Here is a 23,156-nt window from a genome sequence, read left to right as displayed (position 1 = left end):
CTCATATTTTATTCAAAACAAAAGTTATCCTTGTAATCCTTACACAGGAATAAGAACAAAAAGCCAAAACAACTGAGCACTACAAACAAAAATGAGCACACGAGTTCCCTTTTACAATATGGTGCAGAGTAGCAGTAGTAACATTTTATCTCAATCTTTTACTTTAGGAAGACATACCTTAACTATTCTTGAACTCTATACTCTGTGTTACAGTAATACGAGTTGAGCAAATGGCGGCATTGGCATGGAGGCAGTTTTCTTTTACCTACTAATGCTATTATATTATCTGCAGTTTCTATTTTTTTTACGAATCCTGTACTCATATAAACATAGAAATATATATGTATGTGCTCCAAGTAGGTATGCAGGTATATAGACTTATACAGTCAACAATTTGACGAAGTTTCATTTGTACTTTCAATTCAAAAAGGATATGCGCGAGTTCTAGCCTTAGCTCTATACTTAGCTTGTATGTCGTTTTATAAAGTGAATTCAAGATGTGATCCGCTTCAGGACGAGTGAACATAAATTCGAAAGACAAATAATAGTGTCATCAACATCATCATCATCATCTTTGTCATTATTATCATCGTCATCATCATAACAAGTGCGCGTCAGCAGCAATCACATCGTCACTCGTCGTTCCTTGACGTCATGCAAAACGGTTGAAAATCTTTTTTTTTAACTTTCTTTTCTTCCATCAGATTTGTTTTACATCCTTTAATGCCTTTTTAGATACATCTCTAACAGTATAAATAATTCAGATCCAAAACCATCATGATTTCATACGAATGTGCCTTATGCTCATACCTACCTAAAGCTTATTTAGCCTTGAAGAAAATGGTGAAAGTCGTTGAACGATGCACATTTTTTTGCAAATATATTATAACAGCCAATAGAAGATGATAGAAAAAGAAAATATGAATGGACGAGATACTTTAATTCATAGCTGAAATAAAGTTATAGGCTATATAATGGATTAAATCCCTTTTTGATTTCTTTAGGTATAGTAGATATGTACAAAGGTATGTAGAGATACACTTTAAAAAAAAAATGTGTATATAGAAGAAAATATAAGCAAAGTAGCTGGAGAGGGAATGGATGTAAAAGAGAAAAGGACATATATAGGAGAAAGACAAAGTCCTTTTGAATTAAGAAATAAAGACTAAATCTCAACGCTCTTATTCCGTTTCTTTTTTCTTATTTTTAATTCAAAAGGACTTTTCTTTGCTTTCCCCCAATTTTGTTCACTCCTTGATCATCATGTGGGAGATGGGCTTGAGAGGCAAAACAAAAAAAATACAAAAAAAGTCAAAAAGTGTTTTTCTACCTTTTAATTTGTAAAGAAAATTAATTTCTCAAATGAAAACCTATCCCCAATCATTTAAACCTGAGACTTTTAAGATGTAAATTAAATTCAAAAAGGGTGAAATCATTTCTGTAAAAGTATAAAAATACCTAGAGATTAAATTGAGGAAAAGCTTAAATAGATCCTTTTTTAGGATTTGTAAAGTGTGGGTTTAAAAAAAAATGCAGAATGTTCATTTTACGTAAAATAAACATCAAATAATAGGACTTTCCAATAATAGGTTTCAATTTTGTAATCAAAAACGAATGTTTTGTTAAGGACAGTTAGTTTATAATTGTATTTCATTTTAAAGAAAAATGTTTGCCATTTACAATAAAAATAATGCCATTCAAATGGTCGCTTAGGCTGCAGTTGCAGCTCCACAATCATTTCAAATTTTCGATGCCCAATTCACACATTGGCAATTTTTTTTTGTGTGTCCATAGCTTCACTTATTCTATCTTTAAGGTTTAGAATTAATTGTGAAACATGTGGCTCCAAAGAAAACAATTTACATTTTTTTAAATCAGACCCTCCAAACTGCATCAACTACAGAGGAATCGGTCTACTTAACATCGCTTAAAAAATCTTCTCTGCCATAATGTGTGAACGTCTAAAACCAATCATCAACAACCTGAAAGGCCTTTATGTCTGTAGTTTTAGACCAGAAAAGTCCACAGTGGATCAAATATTCACATTACGGCAGATCCTTAAAAAAACCCCAAGAACATCAAATTGAAAACCATGATCTTTTCATCTATTTCAAGGGTGCATATGGCAGTATCTACAGGGACGAGCTGTATAGAGCCATGTCTAGTTTTGGCATCCCTGCCAAACTCGTCCGTTTGTGCAGGATGACCACGGAGAATTTACGCTGCTCCGTAAAGGTTGGAAACAACTTACCAGAATGTGAAAAAAGGTTTTAACAAGGTGATGCGCTTACATGACATTTTTTTAATATCGTACTGAAAGTTAAGAGCTCCCACGTCGGCACTAGAGGCACTATCTTTCAAAAGTCTGTTCAATTGCTAGCATATGCTGATGACATTGACATAATAAGAAGAACTCAGAGTGATGTCAATGGGGCTTTTGTGAGTATTCACTATTCAGGCAGAGGCGGCAAAAATGGGTTTAACGGTTAATGAGGGCAAAACAAAGTAAATGCTGTCGTCAGGTAAGGACCTACAACACCGACGTCTAGGTCGAAACGTCAAAATTGACAGACGTAACTTTAAGGTAGTGAAGGACTTCGTCTACCAAGGCTCCGCTATAAACTCAGAAAACAAAACCAGCGCTGAGTTCAAACGATCTCTGTACCGCTGTTTCTTTGGGCTAAGAAAGCAATTGATTAGAAAAGCCAACTCTCGAGGGACCAACGTGTCGCTATATAAGACCCTCATCATCCCTGTCCTGCTATACGGTGCAGAAGCATGGACTGTGGCAAAAGCTAATGAAAGTACCTTGGCTCGTTTTGAGAGAAAAGTTCTACTTTTGATCTAGGGTCCCGTATGCATCGAAGGGGAGTGGGGGAAAAGATGGAACAACGAGCTGTACGGGGTGTACAGCGACTACGCAACGTAGACTTAACCAGAAGAATAAAAGTCTCACGACTAAGATATGGCTGGGTCACGAAGAGCACCTGGAAAACAATGTTCCAGCCCGGAAAGTCTTCGAATCCACACCCACAGGACAGCGCAGTAGAGAAACCCCTCGGATCAGGTGGCGCGCACAAGTTAAAAAAGACCTCACCCAACTTGGAGAGCGAAACTGGAAATGTCTAGCTGGGGACCGAGTTAGTTTTAGAAGTTTGTTGGGTGAGGCCCTTGTTCACAAAGGAACTAGGACAGATTACAGGAGATGGAGAAACTTTTCATCCATCATTCTTTTATTTTCCGAAACACAAATACAAATGCAAATCTTCAAATTAATGAAGAATCCGAGGCATAAATGGTCTTCAGCAAAGAAAGACCATTTTTCGATGAAACGAGCGACCGTCTTGAGATCTTGTGTTAACAGACCTTATAAAGCCTTAAGACCCAATCTTTTATGCAAAATTCGATGTAATATTAAACTTGACTACAATATTTTTAGCATTTTTCGATTGTGGCAAGCAGATATTGTTCCATTTTTGTTAATAGGGAAGTTCTTACTTGTGCAATATTGAAACATCATGGCTAATGTTGTCAGAAATGTCGGGGACCTACAGTTTATATGCTGGATCCGAAGGGCTAATTTGAGAAAGCACTTTTTCATGACAAGAGTTATTATTGGAAAATTTGTCAATTCCTCGCAAGAGTCAGTACCAGTGAAAGACTTTAGATGGAATAGGCAGGGATCGAACCTAAGACCTCTTGCATGACAGTCCAACGCACTAACCATCATGCCACGGGTACCAAATTGAAATTCATACCTGTACAAATAATAATATTTTCAAAATGGAATCTCTTATTGGAAAACTCTAAATAAGTCGAGAACTTTAGTAAATTCAACTTTAAAAGCATTAAGTAGAAAAAATGGATTAAGTTTATAAAAAAAAATCAGCTGAGACATCTTAATTTACCTTAGTTAACTTTGTTAAGGGAAAAGTTAAAAATTTTGGTTGACATTTAAATTATATTTTGAAACATCATTCATAAAATTACAACGTTGCATTTCTACAAAATAAATCAAATAAATTTCAAAAACATTCTTTGGCTAAAAATGTATGATATCAAATGTTAATTGTTTATTTGAAAAATAAATCTTTCTAAAACACACACAGACAAATTTACTAAAAACTATTTTAAAATGAAGTCAAAAAGTAGAACTTAATTAAACTAAACTTGACATACAAAAAATACTTCTTTCAAATAGAAAAAGCTAAAATATTCACTCTAAACCAGCATCAGTGAACATCACACTAATAATAATTTAACCAAAAAACTCTAACAGCTTACCAAATAACACACTTTTAACAGTTCAAAACTTCTTTGAGTGTTCAAACCACCGACAGAACAAAAATATACAAAAAAAAAAACAAAAAACTTTTCCCAAAAACATTTTCAAAAGTGGGTGTGGAAAATCGATTAAACTTTTTTGTTTTTTTTTTCTATTTTTTGCTTCGAATTTAATTTTGTTGTACTTTTTGTTATCCTTCTCTTACACAAGTTTCATGTACTCTATGGTTTTTTTTTTATTAACGGAAAACCTTGAACTTATTTAAATATAAAGTTTTTGGTACTAATTTTTGTTCATCATCATTATTATCATCATCATAGAAGTTTAAAAGAAGCCGCATATTTGTGTGAAAATGGAAGATTTTGTGAGGTGAGAATATTTGCGCTAGTAATACTCTATGAAAAGTTGGTAACTTCATTACACCATAGGTTCTTGTAGGTAGTCTCTAAGTAGGTGGTGATTAAGTTGCACATAGTTTCAAAGTATGTAAATAAGAAATTTTATTAATTTTTGGTTTTGTTATTTTTTATTTCTTAGAATATTTAAAGATGTTGTAATATTCTAAGTAATAAACTCAAATAATCAAAAATTATCATTAACTCAGTCGTTAAGCTCTATTTAGGTTTGAAGCTACACTACGTTTTGAAAACCATAAAGAAGCAAATGTCCCTTAAAGGAAAATTAGAGATTCTCCTATTTCTCTCACTTTTTAACATGTTTTGATAAAAGAACATCAAAAATAAAACAAAATTCCAATAGTTCATAACCTTGGATTCATTATTCCAAAAAAATAACTATAGATAACTCAATTTAAATGCAAACAAAAAATTAACTTCTTTATTATTTTTTTCTCTTCCAGCTGGTCTCAAATACACCGACAATCAACGAGTCATAATTCATGTTAAAGACGTCAACGATGAACCACCGTATTTTATTAATCGGCCACTACCAATGCAAGCCGTCGTCCAATTGAACGCACCCCCAAACACACCCGTATTTACATTACAAGCTCGCGATCCAGATACCGATCATAATATTCATTATTTTATTGTACGCGATCGGACTGGCGGTCGATTCGAGGTTGACGAACGTTCGGGTGTAGTTCGAACACGTGGCACTGATCTCTTTCAATTGGATATGGAATATGTTTTGTATGTAAAGGCTGAAGATCAAAATGGCAAAGTTGATGATCGACGATTCCAGAGTACACCAGAGGAGCGTTTGTCAATTGTAGGCGGTAAGCGGGCACCACAATTTTATATGCCTAATTATGAAGCGGAAATACCGGAAAATCAAAAGAAAGATTCAGAGTAAGTTAATATAGACAAATATTTTAATAGAGACAAATTGTGTGTGTGTGTTTTTTTTTTTTAATTAATTGAAGTATAAAATATTGTGGTGATATGGTGGTCTATAGGAAAGAGTTCCTCAAGGGGAGAACGAGGAATTTATTATTTGTATTTAATTGAAAATATGTTAAAAAAATACAGTGTTGATATTGCAATTACAAAATGTGTATTATGATAGGGACACACACTTTGAATAAAATGCATGCAAAATACATTAAAAAAGTACGTATACGCCTAAGTGAACCATATAAACTTTTCTCATAGTTGCCAAAATTTATGTCTAGCCACATTGAAATTTCCAATAGATTGATTCAATATTAATACACTAACATGCATAGACTTTAAAAATACCGTAAGCTAAGTGAAAGGTTTTTAAAAAGATATACTTAAAAAAAGCTAAAGAGTCTTATATATTTTTTCGAATTTTGTACATATTTAATGTGATGTAAAATAGAGGCTTCTTAAAGTAGATACCTGAGAAATTCTTAAAGTTTTCGACAACGATGATTCTTTAAAAATATCAAATTAAACTACACTGTTTTATTATCGTTTTTGGAAACCCTTATCAGTTTAAGTCTGCATTTTCAAAATATGGCTTCATAGTCTAAAACGGTACTATTTAATGGTTTAATTAATCTGATAATGTAAGTTAAACTATGTTATTCCTGCCAAAAACAATAAAAACCACCATCAAGTGTTTTCTATTTATTTTTCAAAAGTTAAAAAAAAAAGAAATATAAACCAACATCAAGTTAGAAAAATTTTAACAAAATGAAAATGCATTTCACTTTTTTTAATTTCCCATAGAAAGTTATTGTAATGGGTCCGTTTTGTCAAATTGAAAATTTTGATATTTCTCGACGTTTCATGGTCCTTAGAGTCGAAATAAAAGATTTTTAGAAAGATGTCTGTGCGTGCGTGTGAACGTATATACGCTACGTTTTTTTCGTCATTCATATCTCAGGAACGAGAAGAAATATAGATTTCAAATGACTTTTGTTATACAGATAATAAGGCAGAAAGATGCAGAAAGGGCTCTCAAGAAAATTGCGTGGGTGGTTTTTTTACCATAGCAGTTTGAAAAAAAGGTAAAAATTTTGGTTAACCCTAAATATCTTTCGAACCAAAAACGCTAGAGACTTGAATTAAATTTTATATAATAAATTGCAACTTGATATCAAAGAAAAATATTTTTTGAAAAAAATCCATTTTTTATAAATCGAAAAAAACTGAACAACAAATTTATCACTTCCAAAATTGTACGACTAAAACATGATTTTATCTCCAAACCAATTTTGTACTACGAAGAATAATGTTTTTGACATCTGCTAAAATTTTGAGAAAAATCGAATTGGCAGTTTTTTTTATAAAAATAAAAATCTAAAAAAACATTACTCAAAGTTGGTAAAAATTGAGTATCGATTGAAATATCTTTTCAAAAACTTGAAATTTAGGCTTAAATCTTATTTTATTTAATAAGAAATATTATTTTCAACATTCTGAAAAATGTTGATAAAAATCGAATTGACAGTTTTTTTACAAAAAAATTAACAATAGTTGATAAAAAATGATTTTCGACTCAAATATCTTTTCAAAAATTTGAGATAATAGCTTTTTACTAATTTTTACTTATAAAAAATATTGTTTTCAACATTAGGACAAATTTTGAGAAAAATCGAATTGACAGTTTTTTTTACAAAAAATAAAAACCTAAAAAAATTAATAAAAGTTAGTAAAAATTGATTTTGGACTCAAATATCTTTTCAAAAATTGTAGATATTAGCTTTGAATTGCTTTAATCTTTCAAAAAATTTTGTTGTCAACATTCAGTAAAATTTTGAAAAAAATCGATTGGATAGTTTTTGTACAAAAAATTAAAAACCTAAAAAAAAATTAACAAAAGTTGGTAAAAATTGATTTTTGACTTAAATATCTTTTCAAAAATTTTAAATATTGACTTCAAACCAATTTTATCTTATAAGAAATATTGTTGTCAACATTCAATAAAATTTTGAAAAAAATCGAATTGACAGTTTTTTTTACAAAAAATAAAACTCTAAAAAAAACAATACTGAAACTTATTACAAATTTACTTTCGACTCAAATAGCTTTTCAAAATTTAAAAATATTGTCTTCAAACTTATTTTATTTCACAGAAAATATTGTTTCCGATATTCAGTAATTTTTATATAAAAATCCAACAGTCCGTTTCTTCATAAAAAATAAAATCTACAAAAAATAGTACGCAAATTTGGCAAAAATTGATACGAGTACATATAGACAAACGTTTAAGCAAGACAAATCGACAGACGGGATGGGAAGTTATCAGTGTGGGTCGCATTCTAGCCTCTTTTTTTTACTAAAAATTAATTTTACTGACATTCGCTTATTTTGAATGTTAAAACTACTAAAAAAAATCATTTGAAGACTGTGACTGAAAAACCGACTAAAACAGGTGCTTCAAAAATTTTACTAAAACAGTCGTTACTCGAAAGCTGTTGTGATTCGAGCTAAATAAGTTACCGAATTCTGAAAAATCATGCCCTGGCCTATCACCATAGTTAGTTAGTTAGAAACACTTTATTTGGAAAACGGTTTTAAAATTAATTAATGGTTTGGCCAGTGGCCGTCTACCAGATTGATAAGGTATTTAAGTTTAATTGTATAATTAACCTAGTTGTTTAAATAAAAGTCTCCTTCGCGGATACGTTGGCTATAGCGCAATGCGGTTGTAATATATTTATATAATATTTTCCAGCCTACTTTTCAATTCAGAACTTCCAATTTTTCGCTCAATTCTATCACAAACTTCTATACACGACATGGCTTACCTTCTCTATTATTGTTTTAAAAATGTCTTTTAGATCTGAAAATCTTGTTCCGGGTAAACATTCGATACTTCTACCTAAGCTACGAGCCAAATCCTCCCACTTTTTGAAGTACTTGTCTCGGCAATCTTTCTTCGTCCATTTCCATCACAACCATAGAGGTTCCGTTTTTACCTAACTGTAGCATATAAATTGGAGTGCAAATTGGTAGCCGAAAAATTCGTTTAAGAAATACCTGAGGAACCTTTTCACCTCCTCGTATTAGCAATATCCCCAAACTTGCGCGCCATAAAGCATTATAGAAGCTGCTGTCGCATGAAAGATTTTCAGCCAAGGCTGTTGATAGATTTGGTGGCTTTCCAAAATTCTGAGTATGACTTTGTCGTATTTAAAACGTTAACGTTTTGAAGCTCCAGATTTTTTCTTTTTTCAAAACAGAGTTGTTTAAATTTTTTATTGGCATCTGCATACATAGTTTAAGAACTATGCTCGACACCTCAATTATCGATGCAACGTTTAAACACAGAAGAAACTACTCTATTCGATTCCGCTAGCTTGGACTCAAAATGTTTTTCTTATGTTGAGGTTAGATGTTATTAAAACCCCTAAGTATTTGTATTTTCGAACAATTGCAACATATTCACCTTTGTGCATTTATCCATTATTTGTATATTTTACTCCTCCGCCCCGAAATATCATAATTTTAGACTTCATAAATCATAAATTTAGAAATCTTCGTAAATTAACTGACAGATTCCAATTTTCACAGTATGTCTCCAGTCTGTTCACCATATGCTGCATTTCTTCCAAAAATTCAAATAAAAAACCAATATCATCCGCAAATATCAGACCTGGTATCCGAACTGGATTCCTCCGCCGACCTCCTCCAAGATATCATTAATAAACAAAACAAATAGTAGTGGGCTCAACATACAGCCTTGTTTAAATCCCATTTCTGTTGAAAACTCTTCAGATATGTACTAACCATCCCATACTTTCATACATCATGACAAGGGTAACGACTTTACTTGATGCTCCAAGCTTATAAAGCTTATCAAAAAGGGCTTCACGGGCAATTGAATCAAACAAATCTCGAAAACCCACAAAAAATACTTAAATTGTTTGTTTCATTACTTTATTATTATTACTTGCTCTAAGTCGAAATCCTGCTTAAAATGCATTAAGAATTTTCTTTTCTTCGGTCCAATGTGTAAGCCTATTAAAAATTAGTCCTGAAAAGCCTTATGGAAGAATTCAAGAAGGAGATGCCTCTATAATTTTCCGATACATCATAAGACCCTTTTTTGTGTAAGGGGTATATTATTGACCAGGGACGTCTGCACTCTCAAAAATCCTGTTGAACTCCTCTGTCAATACGGATAAGAATTATATGGATCTGTTCATAAGAAACTCTACTGAAATTCGGTCTTAACCCGGAGCCTAATCAATTTTTTCATCTTCAATTGCATTTTTTAGCTCAATAGTCGAGAATGGTGCAACAAAATATTAATTTTTCAAAAACGGAGCTGCGCACTATGTGAGCGGTGCAAATTGCGGCGTGTTGAGTAACTTCGTGAAATAAATACGGAGTTCAGACGCTTTCAGTGATGCAGCAATTAAATTGGTTCTTCCGTTGATAGATTTGGCGGCTTTCCAAGATTCTACGTATGATTTTGTCTTATTTAAAACGTTGATCTTTTGTAGCTCCAGACTTTTTTTTTTCAAAACAGAGTTATTTAAATTTTGTATTGGCATCTGCATACATTATTTTGAAAAAAAGATGTGTTGAATTTCCTCAGCAGCTTTAAGAAAGCGAACGATTTTGTTCTTGCTATTGCCCTATTACCATATTCAGTTGGTACCGTCCTTTACGAGACAACTTTTTCATGTCTCCTGGAGATATTCTTAAAAAATAAAAAGAAAATACGATAAAACTAGTTCTGATATAATTTGTCCAATATTTATGATAAAAAGCCTCATTTTAAAAGTTATTATAAGCCCTTAAAAAAATGTCCAGATGAGATATCTCGAAGCTCACTAAATGCATTGAACTGTAATATATTTCAGTATTTGTCTTCAAATGTATCTAATGTACGAAAAAAAGTGTTTCAATCTCTTCTGAGCAAAACCGCATGAGCCAACTCTTTACTTGACCCCTTTGACGCCACCTAATATTTGTTTCAGTTCAAAACAATACAACTTTTTAAAAAGAGTTTAAGACGTGTAAATGAAGCTCCCCCTACAAATTTAGCTTTGTCGAAATGTTTTTGAATTTTATCAAATTTTTCACGATTTCTGAAGATTAATGTTTTGATTCAAAAAGGTCCTAATTAAATTTTTTTTTCTCCAAGAATTCAAACCTTTTTATATCGAAAAGTGTAAAATTCATTTCAATATGGTTAAGTTATGCAGGAGTTTCCAAAACTTAAATTTGCTCTAAAATACCCTAAAATCACGTCTAGAACGTTACTTCAAGAAAATTGTGGACTATTGTAATGACAAAGCAACAGACAGGATTTTAATATCAAGTTCCGTCAATAGTAACAGAAAAAGCCCTAAAACGTTCAAAATTCAATAAAAAAATAAAAACCCTTTTATAGAATCTCCTCTCTGCTTGGCTTGAAAAATTATTCACTTCATATTTTCTTTTGTTTTAGTTACTTTATCTTTGCGGACAAATTTTTCGAATTTCCAGTTCCTGTCTAATAAATATCTACTCAGAAAATATACACAAACATATATGTATGTACACTATACATACAAATCGTTATTTCTAAGCTTTCAACAACATCAGTGGCTATAACATTTCATGGAGCATTAAAATCTTTTCGGTTAATTCTCTTTCAAAAATATATATACCTCCATATATATATTTTTATATATTTTTTTGTAAATAAAAGTCCAATACCCGTTACCACCCTCTATTCTATTTCTACTTATTTCTTTATATTTTATATAACAAAAAAAAGAAGGAAAAGTGTAAATCTCCTATGTCAGTAAACTTGGAAAGAAAATTCCATTTACGTTTACAGATATTGGCACAATGTTGACATTTTTAATACACGTGTAAAAATTTCCACCTGCTCTCTTTCTCTCTTTTACCTTTACCATACTTATAGATGGTAGCTTCCAAAAAATAAGAAAAAAAAATATAGTAGGTAAAGAAGCGATGTACGTATATATAGAGTTGTACTTTAGGATGGGAGAGAAATCCCTCATCCGTATGAGATAGAATTTTCACACCAAATTGAATGATGTACCTATAAGGTAGAAAACTCTCTTTATACAATATACACTATACAGTGTATACCGTTACCAGTAGCTATATAGTGTTGAGAAGACGACAAACTGTCAGAAACATGCGGACCTCCAGAAGAAACAGGATGCGATGAATATAATTCTTTGCTTACTTTTGTGATCAACCGAATTGTAAACATTTTCACTTCCTTTTTCGTAAATTCATACAAATATACACATCCATATACATACAATGATACATATACACATAAAATCACCATCATCCCTATGCTTTCGTTTTATTTTACGTTTTCATGTCGTCAAAGAAAAAAAAATAAAGAAAAAAATAACACACAAACTTAATTCTTAAGAATTTACAATATTTACACCCCATTTTTTGTAGTAGTCATCATTAAGGACGAGTTTTGGGAATGAAGAGTGAGAGGAGGGTTATTTGGTGGGCTGCTGGGATGATGTCGTCCTCGCTTCGTCGTCATCACCATCATCATCATCATCAACTTCTTTGGTGGTTTAGTTGTTTGTATAACTTTCATACCACATCAATGAAGTGCTTCAAAAGTGAGGTTATTTTTTTTTGTGGAATGTCCTTTCTCACTTCAAAATAAGAAAGGACTAGAGTTGTATGTATGTACTTATGCTATGAATGCGTATGTATTTATGTATGAATGTTAGAGGGACGCTATTTATTTCCATTAAAAACATGAAAAGTAATTTTCCTGATTGACTTTATTTTTTTTTTGTAGATTTTCTTTTATTGTTACATCTTTTGTTGTTATTTTTTTATTCGGTAACATTTTTAAGGTTGTATATTGCGTGTTAATAATAAAATATTTGTATGCTAATCAGGACCCACAGAAAAAGAAATATTATTATTATAGTAAGGAAGAAATCGTAAAGCACACAAATATATGTATACCTACATTCAGATAACATGAAGATTCATTGTAAAATTCTTGATGAATGGTGACCATATTTTGACTTAATTTATTATGGCAAAATTTTTGAAGTACTGAGCGTTTTAAAGAATTGTCTTGAAAACTAAAACTTTTTCGGTAAAAGTCCACATGTAAGCTTTTAATGCATTCATCATTTAAAACTAATCACAAGTCATTTATTTTCCCAAAAGTTTTAAAGTCCAGATAAAGGGTAATTTTTTAGACGTGTGGTTTTTAAAAAGAAATAAAACGTATTTCATAGAATTTAGAAAAATTCAGCGTTACCAAAAGTTACTTTTATTTAAACACATATCAAGTGACAACTTTCAAAAAGACAAACTCCGAAAAAGAAGTGTAAGTTTAAAAACCACAGTTCTAAAAAAAACACCAATTACGGAAGTCCAAAGAGTCTGTAACCAGCAAAACAAGTTTGCCTCAAAAAATTTAAATTTTGTTTCTCAAAAAAACCTCAATTTTTCAAATCGTAAGAGTGTTTTTCTTTTCTTTTTTTTAATCTTAGAGCAACACTAAAATATGTGCTTTTTCCAAAAATAAGTTTTGAAGAATGTTTCAATTTTATTTAAACAGCCTTTCTTTAAAAAAACATTTAACTTAGCATGTTTCAGTTTGGAAATTTGCCACTTTTCAACCAATTCAACACTTTTGAAGGTTAATTGAACAAAATAATTGCTATAGGAGCTTTATCTGGTCCTTAAAACAGATCTGTCCATAATCACAAATTTGAATTGCCATTTAAAAAAAAAAAAGAAGTAGCTTTCTTTTATTTAATTTGACTGTTGTGTTCATTTAAAAAAAACCTAGTATTTATTTAATATAAGATTTTTGAAAAATTTGAAAAAAATAAATTGCAACAATTTAGAAAATATTTAGAGCCCGACTTCTTTAGAAGCTAAAATATTTCTTCAAAATATTTTATGTTAGAAAAAAGAATTGGACAATTTTTAAAACAATTGTTTAGTCAAATGGCTTATTTTTAATCTTAAAAATCTTGATTGAATCTTATTCTTTGTGTATTATACTAATTTTAACCAATTTTTTTTTCAGAATACTTAATTTAACAACCCAAAATACATACTATGGGTGTCTTACATTTTTCGACACTTTTCGTTCAAAAATTTAAATTATAAATTAATATTTTTAAATCCTCCATTTTGACTCTGTTGAAAATTGAAAAATTTCACAAGCATGGTCACCATATAACAAATGAAATATAAATTTGTCGTCTGCACAAATTTGATGTCATTTTAGGGGATTCTTTTTCTTATTTTATGACTTTAGCTTTTATGACTAATTACTCTAAAGTTATGTCTTCTCTTTGTACTGATGTTGTTGTGTATGTCTTTTTCTTTGAAACTTGATAATCTTTAGATATTAAATGAAATGCTAAAATAAAAAGTCAAATGATAAGAAAAATTATTGCAAATGGTTTTTGTTTTAAGATTCATGTTTTTTGAATTGAAGAATATATTATTTTTTTTAGCGAAGTGGTATTGTTCTTTAATTTTTCGTCGTCATCGTTTTCGACGCATCTTATGATACAACCAAAAAAAAGAATCATATCATTATTATTATTTTTATTAGATTTAATGAAAAAGAAATTAAATAAAAAATGTTTTGTGTTTTATTATCAAAAGTCATAAAAATATTTGATTGTAAGAGTATGGCCTTCTATATGTATAGAGTATTGAACTTCCCTAAAAGAAAAAGAAATAATTGAAATCTATGAGGCATATGTACCTTCAATAACTTACAACCAGCATAAAAATGTTCATATATGCGTTTCACCGCGATGTAATGGTTGAGCTCATCAGAAGATGACCATTACACCTTGTCTTCTCGAATATTTTCTCGCAGTTGCTCTTTGTAGTTCGGATTATATGGAATCTCGATTTATTCGAGACAATATGCATCAAGGCAAGGTGTAATGGTCATCTTCTGATGAGCCCAACCATTACATCGGGGCTATACGCATATATGAACACTTTTATGCTGATTTATATTTTTAGTTTCACTTTCATGATTATAAATCATATTTATTAAAGTATATATTTATATTTTCAACTCACCCATGTGTGGAACAATGTCCCCAGTTTCTATTGAAGTTCCTATCACATGATTAAAATGTGATCTGAGCTATTTAAGATCTCTCTAATGTATTTGGACTCTAGTTAAGATTTTTATTCAGGATTACTTCTAGGAATTTAGTTTGATTTGATGATTTGAGTGGGATTCCATCCTTGTTGTTACTTATTATGTAGTATAGCATTTTCTACTTATTGGTAAAATGTACTCGGTCTTTTTTTTATATTTCAAAAACTTAAAAAATATCTTCCTGGCTCTATGCGGGTGCTCTTAGTTAATCCATTATCTTATAACTACTGCCTTTCAGCCTAAGAACAATTTTAATACTAAATAAAGAGAACTTAATCTAAAAGCAAGCAAATTCAAAAAATTGAATCATTTTTTTCGGGCGGAATGTTGTTGTTGTTAAGCTGTTAGTCGACGAAATCGCTCTTGATATGTGACCCCTACGAAGCTTCAGCAAGAAATTATCTATTCTGTATAGGTTGGCTCCGTTGTATAGAACCCGGTTGGAATAGTAATGTTTGTACTACGACTCTGGTGTTCTGTGTAGTCCAAAGCAACATCGCAGACATTTTCTCTCAAATACCCGAACTTTTTCCATTTGAGATGGGACAACGTTGAACCGTACCGGGGACCCAAAGGCAATCATCGGCCGGATAAGAGCCATGTAGGAAATCACCATCACCCTGCTGTCAAGACGGCTGCTTAAAAACAACCGTCTTGTCTTTGTACTTGTAATTTTGTCAAAATACAAGTACTGATCCAACCAAATGCCATGGTACTTTACTACACTTTAATTACCCAGTGGCTGTTGATTTGGTTCAACGATCACTAGATTTTTTTAGGTCTTTCTCGTATCCCTTGAGGCTCTATACAGCGGAGCCCTGAACAGAATAGTTTCGCAGTTGATTTTCAACTTCCAGTCATCGCAATATTGCTAAATCTTGTCGAAGTCGCCCTGCAAAAGTGTCTTGATAACCACAATTTTTGGGGCCGTTCTGTACGCACTTAGGTCGTCGGTGTACGCTACTACCTGAGTCAGACACACTGGTGTAAATCCTGAATAAGATCGGCGAAACAACCGCTCCATGTTGTAGGACCATTTTAAATATCGAAGATTTTGGTAGATGTTACAATGCAACTTTTGACAATAAACCGTCTACCATTAAGCATGTCATAAAGCTTATACAACAGTGGTTTACTTATGTCAAGTCTCCTCAACTTTCGATACAGACCCTCTACCCATACGGTGCCGAAGGCCTTCTCCAAGTCAACTAGACAAGCACCCGTACATTACCTTTTAGATTTATTCCCCTGGGTATAAGAAACAAGCTCAGACGCAGCATGAAGCTGAACTGATTACCCGGAATTATGTAGTTATTCTCACCCCACTCATCCCACAGAGCTCTATTTATAACCTTCTCGAATACCTTACTGATACTCGGCAGAAGACTAATCGACCAGATATTCGCTGGATTAGAGGTTTCCTCAGCTTCAGCCCTTTTCCAAAGGACCGGATACTATGCATTCTTTGGAACGTTGTTAAAAAGAGTTGTTTAAATGTCCACAGCTTCCTGAGGTAAATGTCGTAGTACAATGTTGGATATACCATCGACACCTGCTGACTTCTTTTTCTTTAATGAGTCGAAGATTAGCTGGAGCTCTATCTTTGTGACTAATAGGGTATTAATCCCGTTTTTTACTAAATGGTAAGGAATTTCCCTATCGCCAGATGAGCACATCAGCAGCATAGCTTTGACACCGCTGTTTTAGAGTTTTTTTTTTAAAGATTTCGTTCATTACCAGAATTCAGACAATGGGTGGGAGTACACCTCCTTGAGGAGTTTCTCTCTTTGATACTGTCTATGTTTTAACATACACACGATATAGATTCTAAAAAGCTGTCTATTTCGTGAATTGTGAAAGTTTCTTGACTGCGCTGTTTTTTACATCGTTGAAATCTCCTTCAATGCCTAAGAACGCTTAAAGTGTTTACATGGTACTGCACAGTGTAAGGCCGTTCCTGCAATTTTGACTTTAGAATAGGCATTTTGTAGAAATATAGCTTCAAGCCTGATATTGTTGGGGATACGAATTTCCAGTATTCTCTCAACTGTTTTAAAGATAATCAGTGTGAAAAAAATTGATCTTTAGTCCTTATAACTATGTGTGTCTGGAATTACTGGCTTTAGTTATACAATTTACACTAACCTCGCGCCACGACTAAGGATCATAGCACCATCTAAGGATGATATGAAATAGACTGTTAAATTTTAGAATTACGAGATTAGCACTTTTATAGAGAAGATGCCGTCAGGATCTATTGGTTTCAATGGTATAAAGGAGATTATAGCCAATTTTATCCTATTTATCATTATCATACCTATCAGGAATATATTTTCCGAATAAGATAATTCAGATTCCTCACTTTTATCTTGATATAAACAGAAATATCCCGACAGGATTCTGTCCAATAACCGTTGGGATTTTTGTAAGTAACACTATTGGAATATTCCTAAATCTCGTTGACTTATTGACTTCATTTCATTAAACAATTATTTTTTTTAGAGAATTTCCTCCAAGATTTGTTTCCTCGTTAAGATTCTAACTTAAATCTTCTTTAACTTGACTTGAAAGAGTCCCAAGCACTGTCCTGTAAGATGTGATTGGCATCGTTGAAAAGACTTCTTGTTTCTTTTCTTATGCTGCTTAGATCGCATCAAGTCATCAAGAGTCATTATAGTACGTTTGTTCATATTGAAACTCAAAACTGGAATATTTAACGTCTATCTTCAAAATTTGAGAAGATTGATATAATTCCCTTTTTACAACATACAAATATTTAGTCAGTTTTACAAACACAAACATAATTAAATTCCGCATTTTTATCCAATCCAATTTACTTTTTAAAGCTTAATTATTCTGCCAAAAAAATTGATAACTTCGTAAATTTGCCTTCGATTTGACTTTTCAGTTGGATTGTTAAAAAAGGACGAGAGTGTGATTGAGGATTCTTAAAATTTGAAGTCTACTAAATAGATTGTCAAATCAAAGTCTATCTGACGTTTATGTTTGACAGTTGACAGAATGTTTATGAATTTTGTATAAATATCTATAATTTTCATTATTTCACTAGAATTCATTTTAATACCTTCTACTCAAAACTTCATTCTTTATGTCAACTATCTTGTTAACAGAACAAATTACAGATCATACGTATTATCAGATTGAATTTTGTTGGGTCTTTTATTTTTATTAATCAAAAAGAAAAAAAAGAAAGAATGTTATCTTAATGTCTTGCAATTTTCTTTTTCTTTATGAAATTGGTTGTTCTCGTCCACTTACATAAACCTCTCAATGGTAAACCAAACTAATTTGGTTTTATATACCAATTGATAGCTACTGTAATTCCTTTTAACAAGCATAGACACAAATAAAATAAAATACCATAATACACATAATGTATTTTGAATAAGACGTCAAGGGTTTTTTTGTTGTGTTTGTCCTGAAAATAAAGAAAGTCCTTCCTTAAATAGGTACTTACTCTTCTTCTCAGTCAAAAAGAAAATACAAAAAAAAATAAATCGTTTTACAATAACAATTCTCAAAGTTTCATTCAAAAGTTTTGTCGAACGAACTTTTAGGCATCGTTTCACCACAACTATTACTTTATTGTCTTTTAGTATGGCACAAAAAAAAACATGGCACACCAGATTCACATATTTCAGCTTGGGCTACAGTTACACTTCAAAAAGTTCTAATGTAAATTTAATCTAATCGTTTCTTCTTTGCAGTATTATTTCGGTAAAAGCGAAATCCTTTGCAGATCGAGAAATTCGCTATACACTTAAGGCTCAAGGACAAGGTGCAGGAACATTTAATATTGGACCATCGTCGGGTATCGTTAAACTGGCAAAAGAATTGGATTTCGAAGATTTACGACAACCTCATGTGTATTCGTTGATTGTGACAGCCACAGAGGATTCCGGAGGATTCTCCACTTCAGTTGAGGTAATATTTTATTTTTTACGATATGTGAACATAGACACGCTATAAAGTCGATATTTACTGCAGTCTTACAATCTGCAGTATTTCAACAGTGTTGCCACTTTACTATATTTGTAGCTTAACTACAAACAAGAACTCAATTCTCTATTAGAATTGATGCGAAATCAATATGATAACCTTGCTTTCAAACTTATGTCAAATTGTCAGTTTTATATTTTTGATTTAAAATTTTTCAAAAGTGGCAACCCTGCACGTATTGCAATTTATATCCTTTTTGTTTCAACTTTTTTTTATCGACATCGAGTTCTAATTCTCTTTTTGTTTCTCCCATACCCCTTCGTTTAACAGTTAACAATTCGTGTAACAGATGTGAATGACAATGCACCAAAATTTGAATTGCCCGATTACCAAGCACACAACGTCGACGAGGACATACCACTGGGCACTAGCATCCTGCGCGTCAAAGCCATGGACTCCGATTCAGGTGCTAACGCCGAAATCGAGTACCTTGTCTCCGATGATCACTTTGCAGTCGATTCGAATGGAATTATCGTCAACAATAAGCAATTGGACGCTGACAACAATAACGCCTACTACGAGTTTATTGTCACAGCCAAAGATAAAGGCGAACCCTCAAAGAGCGGTGTAGCCACAGTGCGAATTTATACGAAGAATAAAAATGACGAAGAACCGAAATTCTCACAGCAAGTTTATACGCCGAATGTTGATGAGAATGCCGGTGCCAATACCCTTGTGACAACGGTTGTTGCCTCTGACAAGGATGGTGACAATGTTCGTTTTGGTTTTGTTGGGGGTGGCACTAGTTCCGGGCAGTTCGTTATTGAAGAGATAACGGGAGTTATACGACTGCATAATAAGCCCATTTCATTGGACCGTGACAAGTACGAGTTAAATGTTACGGCTTTGGATGATGGTTCGTGTTGTGTGAATGGTGACCAAACTATACACACGTCAACGGCTGTCGTTGTGGTTTTCATCACCGATGTTAATGATAATAAGCCAGTGTTTAAAGACTGCGGGACATATTATCCAAAAGTGGAGGAAGGTGCACCGAATGGTAGTCCGGTGATAAAAGTTCAAGCCACTGACGAGGACAAGGGTGTCAATGGACAGGTAAGAATTTATTTTAAGTGTTTGTTTTTTTTTTATTCATTTATTTGCTGTTGGAGGTTTTCAAAAATAGGAGTGCTAGTATAGTGTGGTCAAAACGTAAAATAAATTATAATGACTTTTTTATTAGCTTTTATGGACCTACTAAGTTTAGTAAATTATATAGACACATTTTTATAAATACTTATTAAAAAAATAATAGGTTATGAGGTTTTTAGCCTTTGGAAGTTTAGGTTGCACTTTTGACACTATATTCTTTAAAAAATCTATTTCGTTTGAAATAATAACTATTATTTTGAGTTTTAAACACGAGAAGTATTACAAACCATTTATCAAAACAGCGCACTACAGCGCTAATTGGATCTCAGGCTAGGATGGCTTGAGATCGCCATCTACCATACCTAACTATTAAAATCTGTTTCTTTTCCAACTTGAAATGTGTCCAGATTGACGTCTAGGTTAAAAATTCTCAAAGAATCAAATATCCCACTCAAAATTTATTTCCTCACCCCTTTTCTCCAAAAAATGTAATTTTGATATTAAGCTGAAATTTAGGGATAATGACTCGAGAAAGAAGTGCAAGTTTTAAATACCTAAATGAAAGTGAAAACAGAGTTCAATTCCACATTCTTAATATGCGGTTGGAAACAAATACCTTTCTACTTGAAAGCAAGTCCGAAAACGAGCTTAATATTTCAAGAATTTCTATAAGTATTACATTACAAGTGTTTGAAGGGATAGAATAAAAATGGCTATATTATCAATCTCTGATAAGTCAAGTCAGTAAAAAAAAAGGGTTTGGGATGTAACCCACACTAATTTCTTTGAACTCGTGCTCATCTGTCAATATTTCAAAAACGTTAACAAAGTATTAATAACAACTTTAACTTTTTGTGTGAGAATTGCTTTCAAGACTCTTGAGTATAAACAGTTTTTTAGTTGGTTTTGTAGGATTTAATTTCTTTTGTAGAAAAGTTGTAAATTGAGTTTTCGGAAAAATAAATAAAAGCTTACAACAATATTTTTAAAGTAATGAAATTAATTTGATTTCAAAATCTTTTTTTGTTGGCAAACTATTTAAACCAAATTTTGGCAATTTTCAGTAACAACTTTTGAAGGCTAGAATTTTTCTTTAAAAAAAAATAATTTTGTTTAAAATAATATTTTGTTAAGAAATTAATAATTTTGATTTAAATACCTTCATTTATTCTCGAAATACTTTTTTAAAAAATCATAAAATTTTACGTTCGCGACGTTTTTTTCATCGTCTATAGCTCAAGAACCAGAAAAGACATCGATTCTAAATAAATTTTGTTATACAGATAAAAAGGCAGAAAGATGCAGAAAGGGCTCTCAAGAAATTTGGTGCAACGAACAATAATGTTTTTGACATCTGATAAAATTTTGAGAAAAATCGAATTGACAGTTTTTTACAAAAAATGAAAACCTAAAAAAAAAAATTAATACATTTTGGTAAAAATTGATTTTCGACTCAAATATATTTTTAAAAATTGTAGATATTTGCTTAAAAATACTTTTATCTTTCTAAAAATATAATTGTTAACATAAATTAAATTTTAAAAAGTTGGTAAAAATTGATTTTCGACTTAAATATCTTTTTAAAAATTGTAGATATTGGCTTTAAACTACTTTTATCTTTCAAATAATATTGTTTCTAACATTCAGTATAATTTTTAAAAAACTCGAATTGACAGTTTTTTACAAAAAATTAAAAACAAAAAAAAAATTTAAAAAGTTGGCAAAAATTGATTTTCGAATTAAATATCTTTTCAAAAATTAAAAAAATTGGCTTCAAACTTATTTCATTTCACATTCAGTAATTTTTATATAAAAATCCAACAGTCCGTTTTTTCATAAAAAATAAAATCTACAAAAAATAGTACGCAAATTTGGTAAAAATTGATACGAGTACATATAGACAAACTTTTAAGCAAGACAAATCGACAGACGGGATGGGAAGTTATCAGTGTGGGACGCATCCAGCCTCTTTTTTTTTTAAATAAAATTTTCAATTTAATTTTTGTCAAAATCAATTTTTACGAAATTTTTTTATGTTTTCTAAAGTTTTTAATTTTGTTTGTAAAAAACTGTCACTTGGATTTTTTTTTAAATTTAGAAGATTTCAAAAACCTTATTCTTCAACGAACACAGTGACTTTAAAGGTAACTCAAAATAACCAGGGTGCAAATTCTTTTTTTCAGTTTGTTTGATTTATGGTATAAGAGAACCAGTAGTTGATTCGAGAAATATTGTGCGTAAGCCAAATTTTTAATTTCCATTGTAAAAAAATCACTTACTCAATCTTTTTGAAAGTCCAGTTTTCATCTTCTAATGTAAGTTTCTATAAAACAATATTAATTTCTAATTAATATTTGCGAAGGTTCTTGAGATATGAAGGACAAAAAGTTTTAGTGAACACAGGCACACACAGACTTCTCTCTAAAAACCTTTGATTTAGATTCTAGGGACCTTAAAACGTCAAAAAATGTATCCTTGAATCGATTGAAAAGAATTGGAATAATTCTTACCTTTAACATAGTTTCAAAGAAAAAAGTCTGAAGGTATTAAATCACAAGAACTCGGTAGACAGTTGTGATCGTCTTTTTAGAAAATAACACTGTGTAGAAACTTTTCTCGAAAAATTGCGATAATCTTAAAAAAACGATCTTATACCACATTTTGGAAAAAAAATAATGGAAAACGTAATCTTTTCAAAGAAGAGAATAATAGTCAGTTTACAACGTGTCGTTCTGATGGTAAGGATAAAACTACACAATTTACAATACCAAGCCAATTGTTTATATTTCTTTATTCAAAAATAAAATAAGGAACAAAACAAAGCTATCAAAGTTCCGCCCTTAAAAAAATGAATTCGAAAGCTTTGATCCTTTCCATGAATTCATGAAGCATTATTATCACCTTCAGTCCATTTACCATTTACAAGTAAAATTACTTCACACCTTTATTCCAAAACAAAAACAAACCAACAATATCCAACTTCTAAATAAATAATGTCAGGTGCAGTGTCCTCCTAGATACACACAAAAAGTATACAAACAAAAATGTTACAAATAAAGGATTTGAATATAGATACAAATATACGACAATAAGCAAATCGAACCAAACAAGGACATTGCATTGTTTATCTTCATGGCAAATGCATACACGTCGTCGTCGTACTCGAAGTTGTCGCTGTCGGTTTTGGGTGAACGAGTCCTTTTTTTTTGTTGTGTGT

The 23,156-nt window shown here is 31.5% G+C and overlaps 1 protein-coding gene across 1 annotated transcript in view; it reads left to right on the top strand.

Moving 5' to 3' along the window:
- LOC129948984 (neural-cadherin) overlaps positions 1-23,156 on the top strand; it is a 943,200-nt gene that overhangs the window by 178,055 nt on the left and 741,989 nt on the right. Inside the window, exons 3-5 of the mRNA XM_056060154.1 lie at positions 5,145-5,595; positions 18,556-18,772; positions 19,118-19,903. Of these exons, the coding sequence (XP_055916129.1) occupies positions 5,145-5,595; positions 18,556-18,772; positions 19,118-19,903 (1,454 nt within the window). The remainder of the gene's footprint in view (positions 1-5,144; positions 5,596-18,555; positions 18,773-19,117; positions 19,904-23,156) is intronic.

Source organism: Eupeodes corollae, chromosome 3, assembly GCF_945859685.1.
Source record: "Eupeodes corollae chromosome 3, idEupCoro1.1, whole genome shotgun sequence".
In the NCBI taxonomy this organism is placed as follows: Eukaryota; Metazoa; Arthropoda; class Insecta; order Diptera; family Syrphidae; genus Eupeodes; species Eupeodes corollae.
The sequence above is the reverse complement of the archived record's forward strand: the minus strand, read 5'-3'. Positions and strand labels throughout refer to the sequence as shown.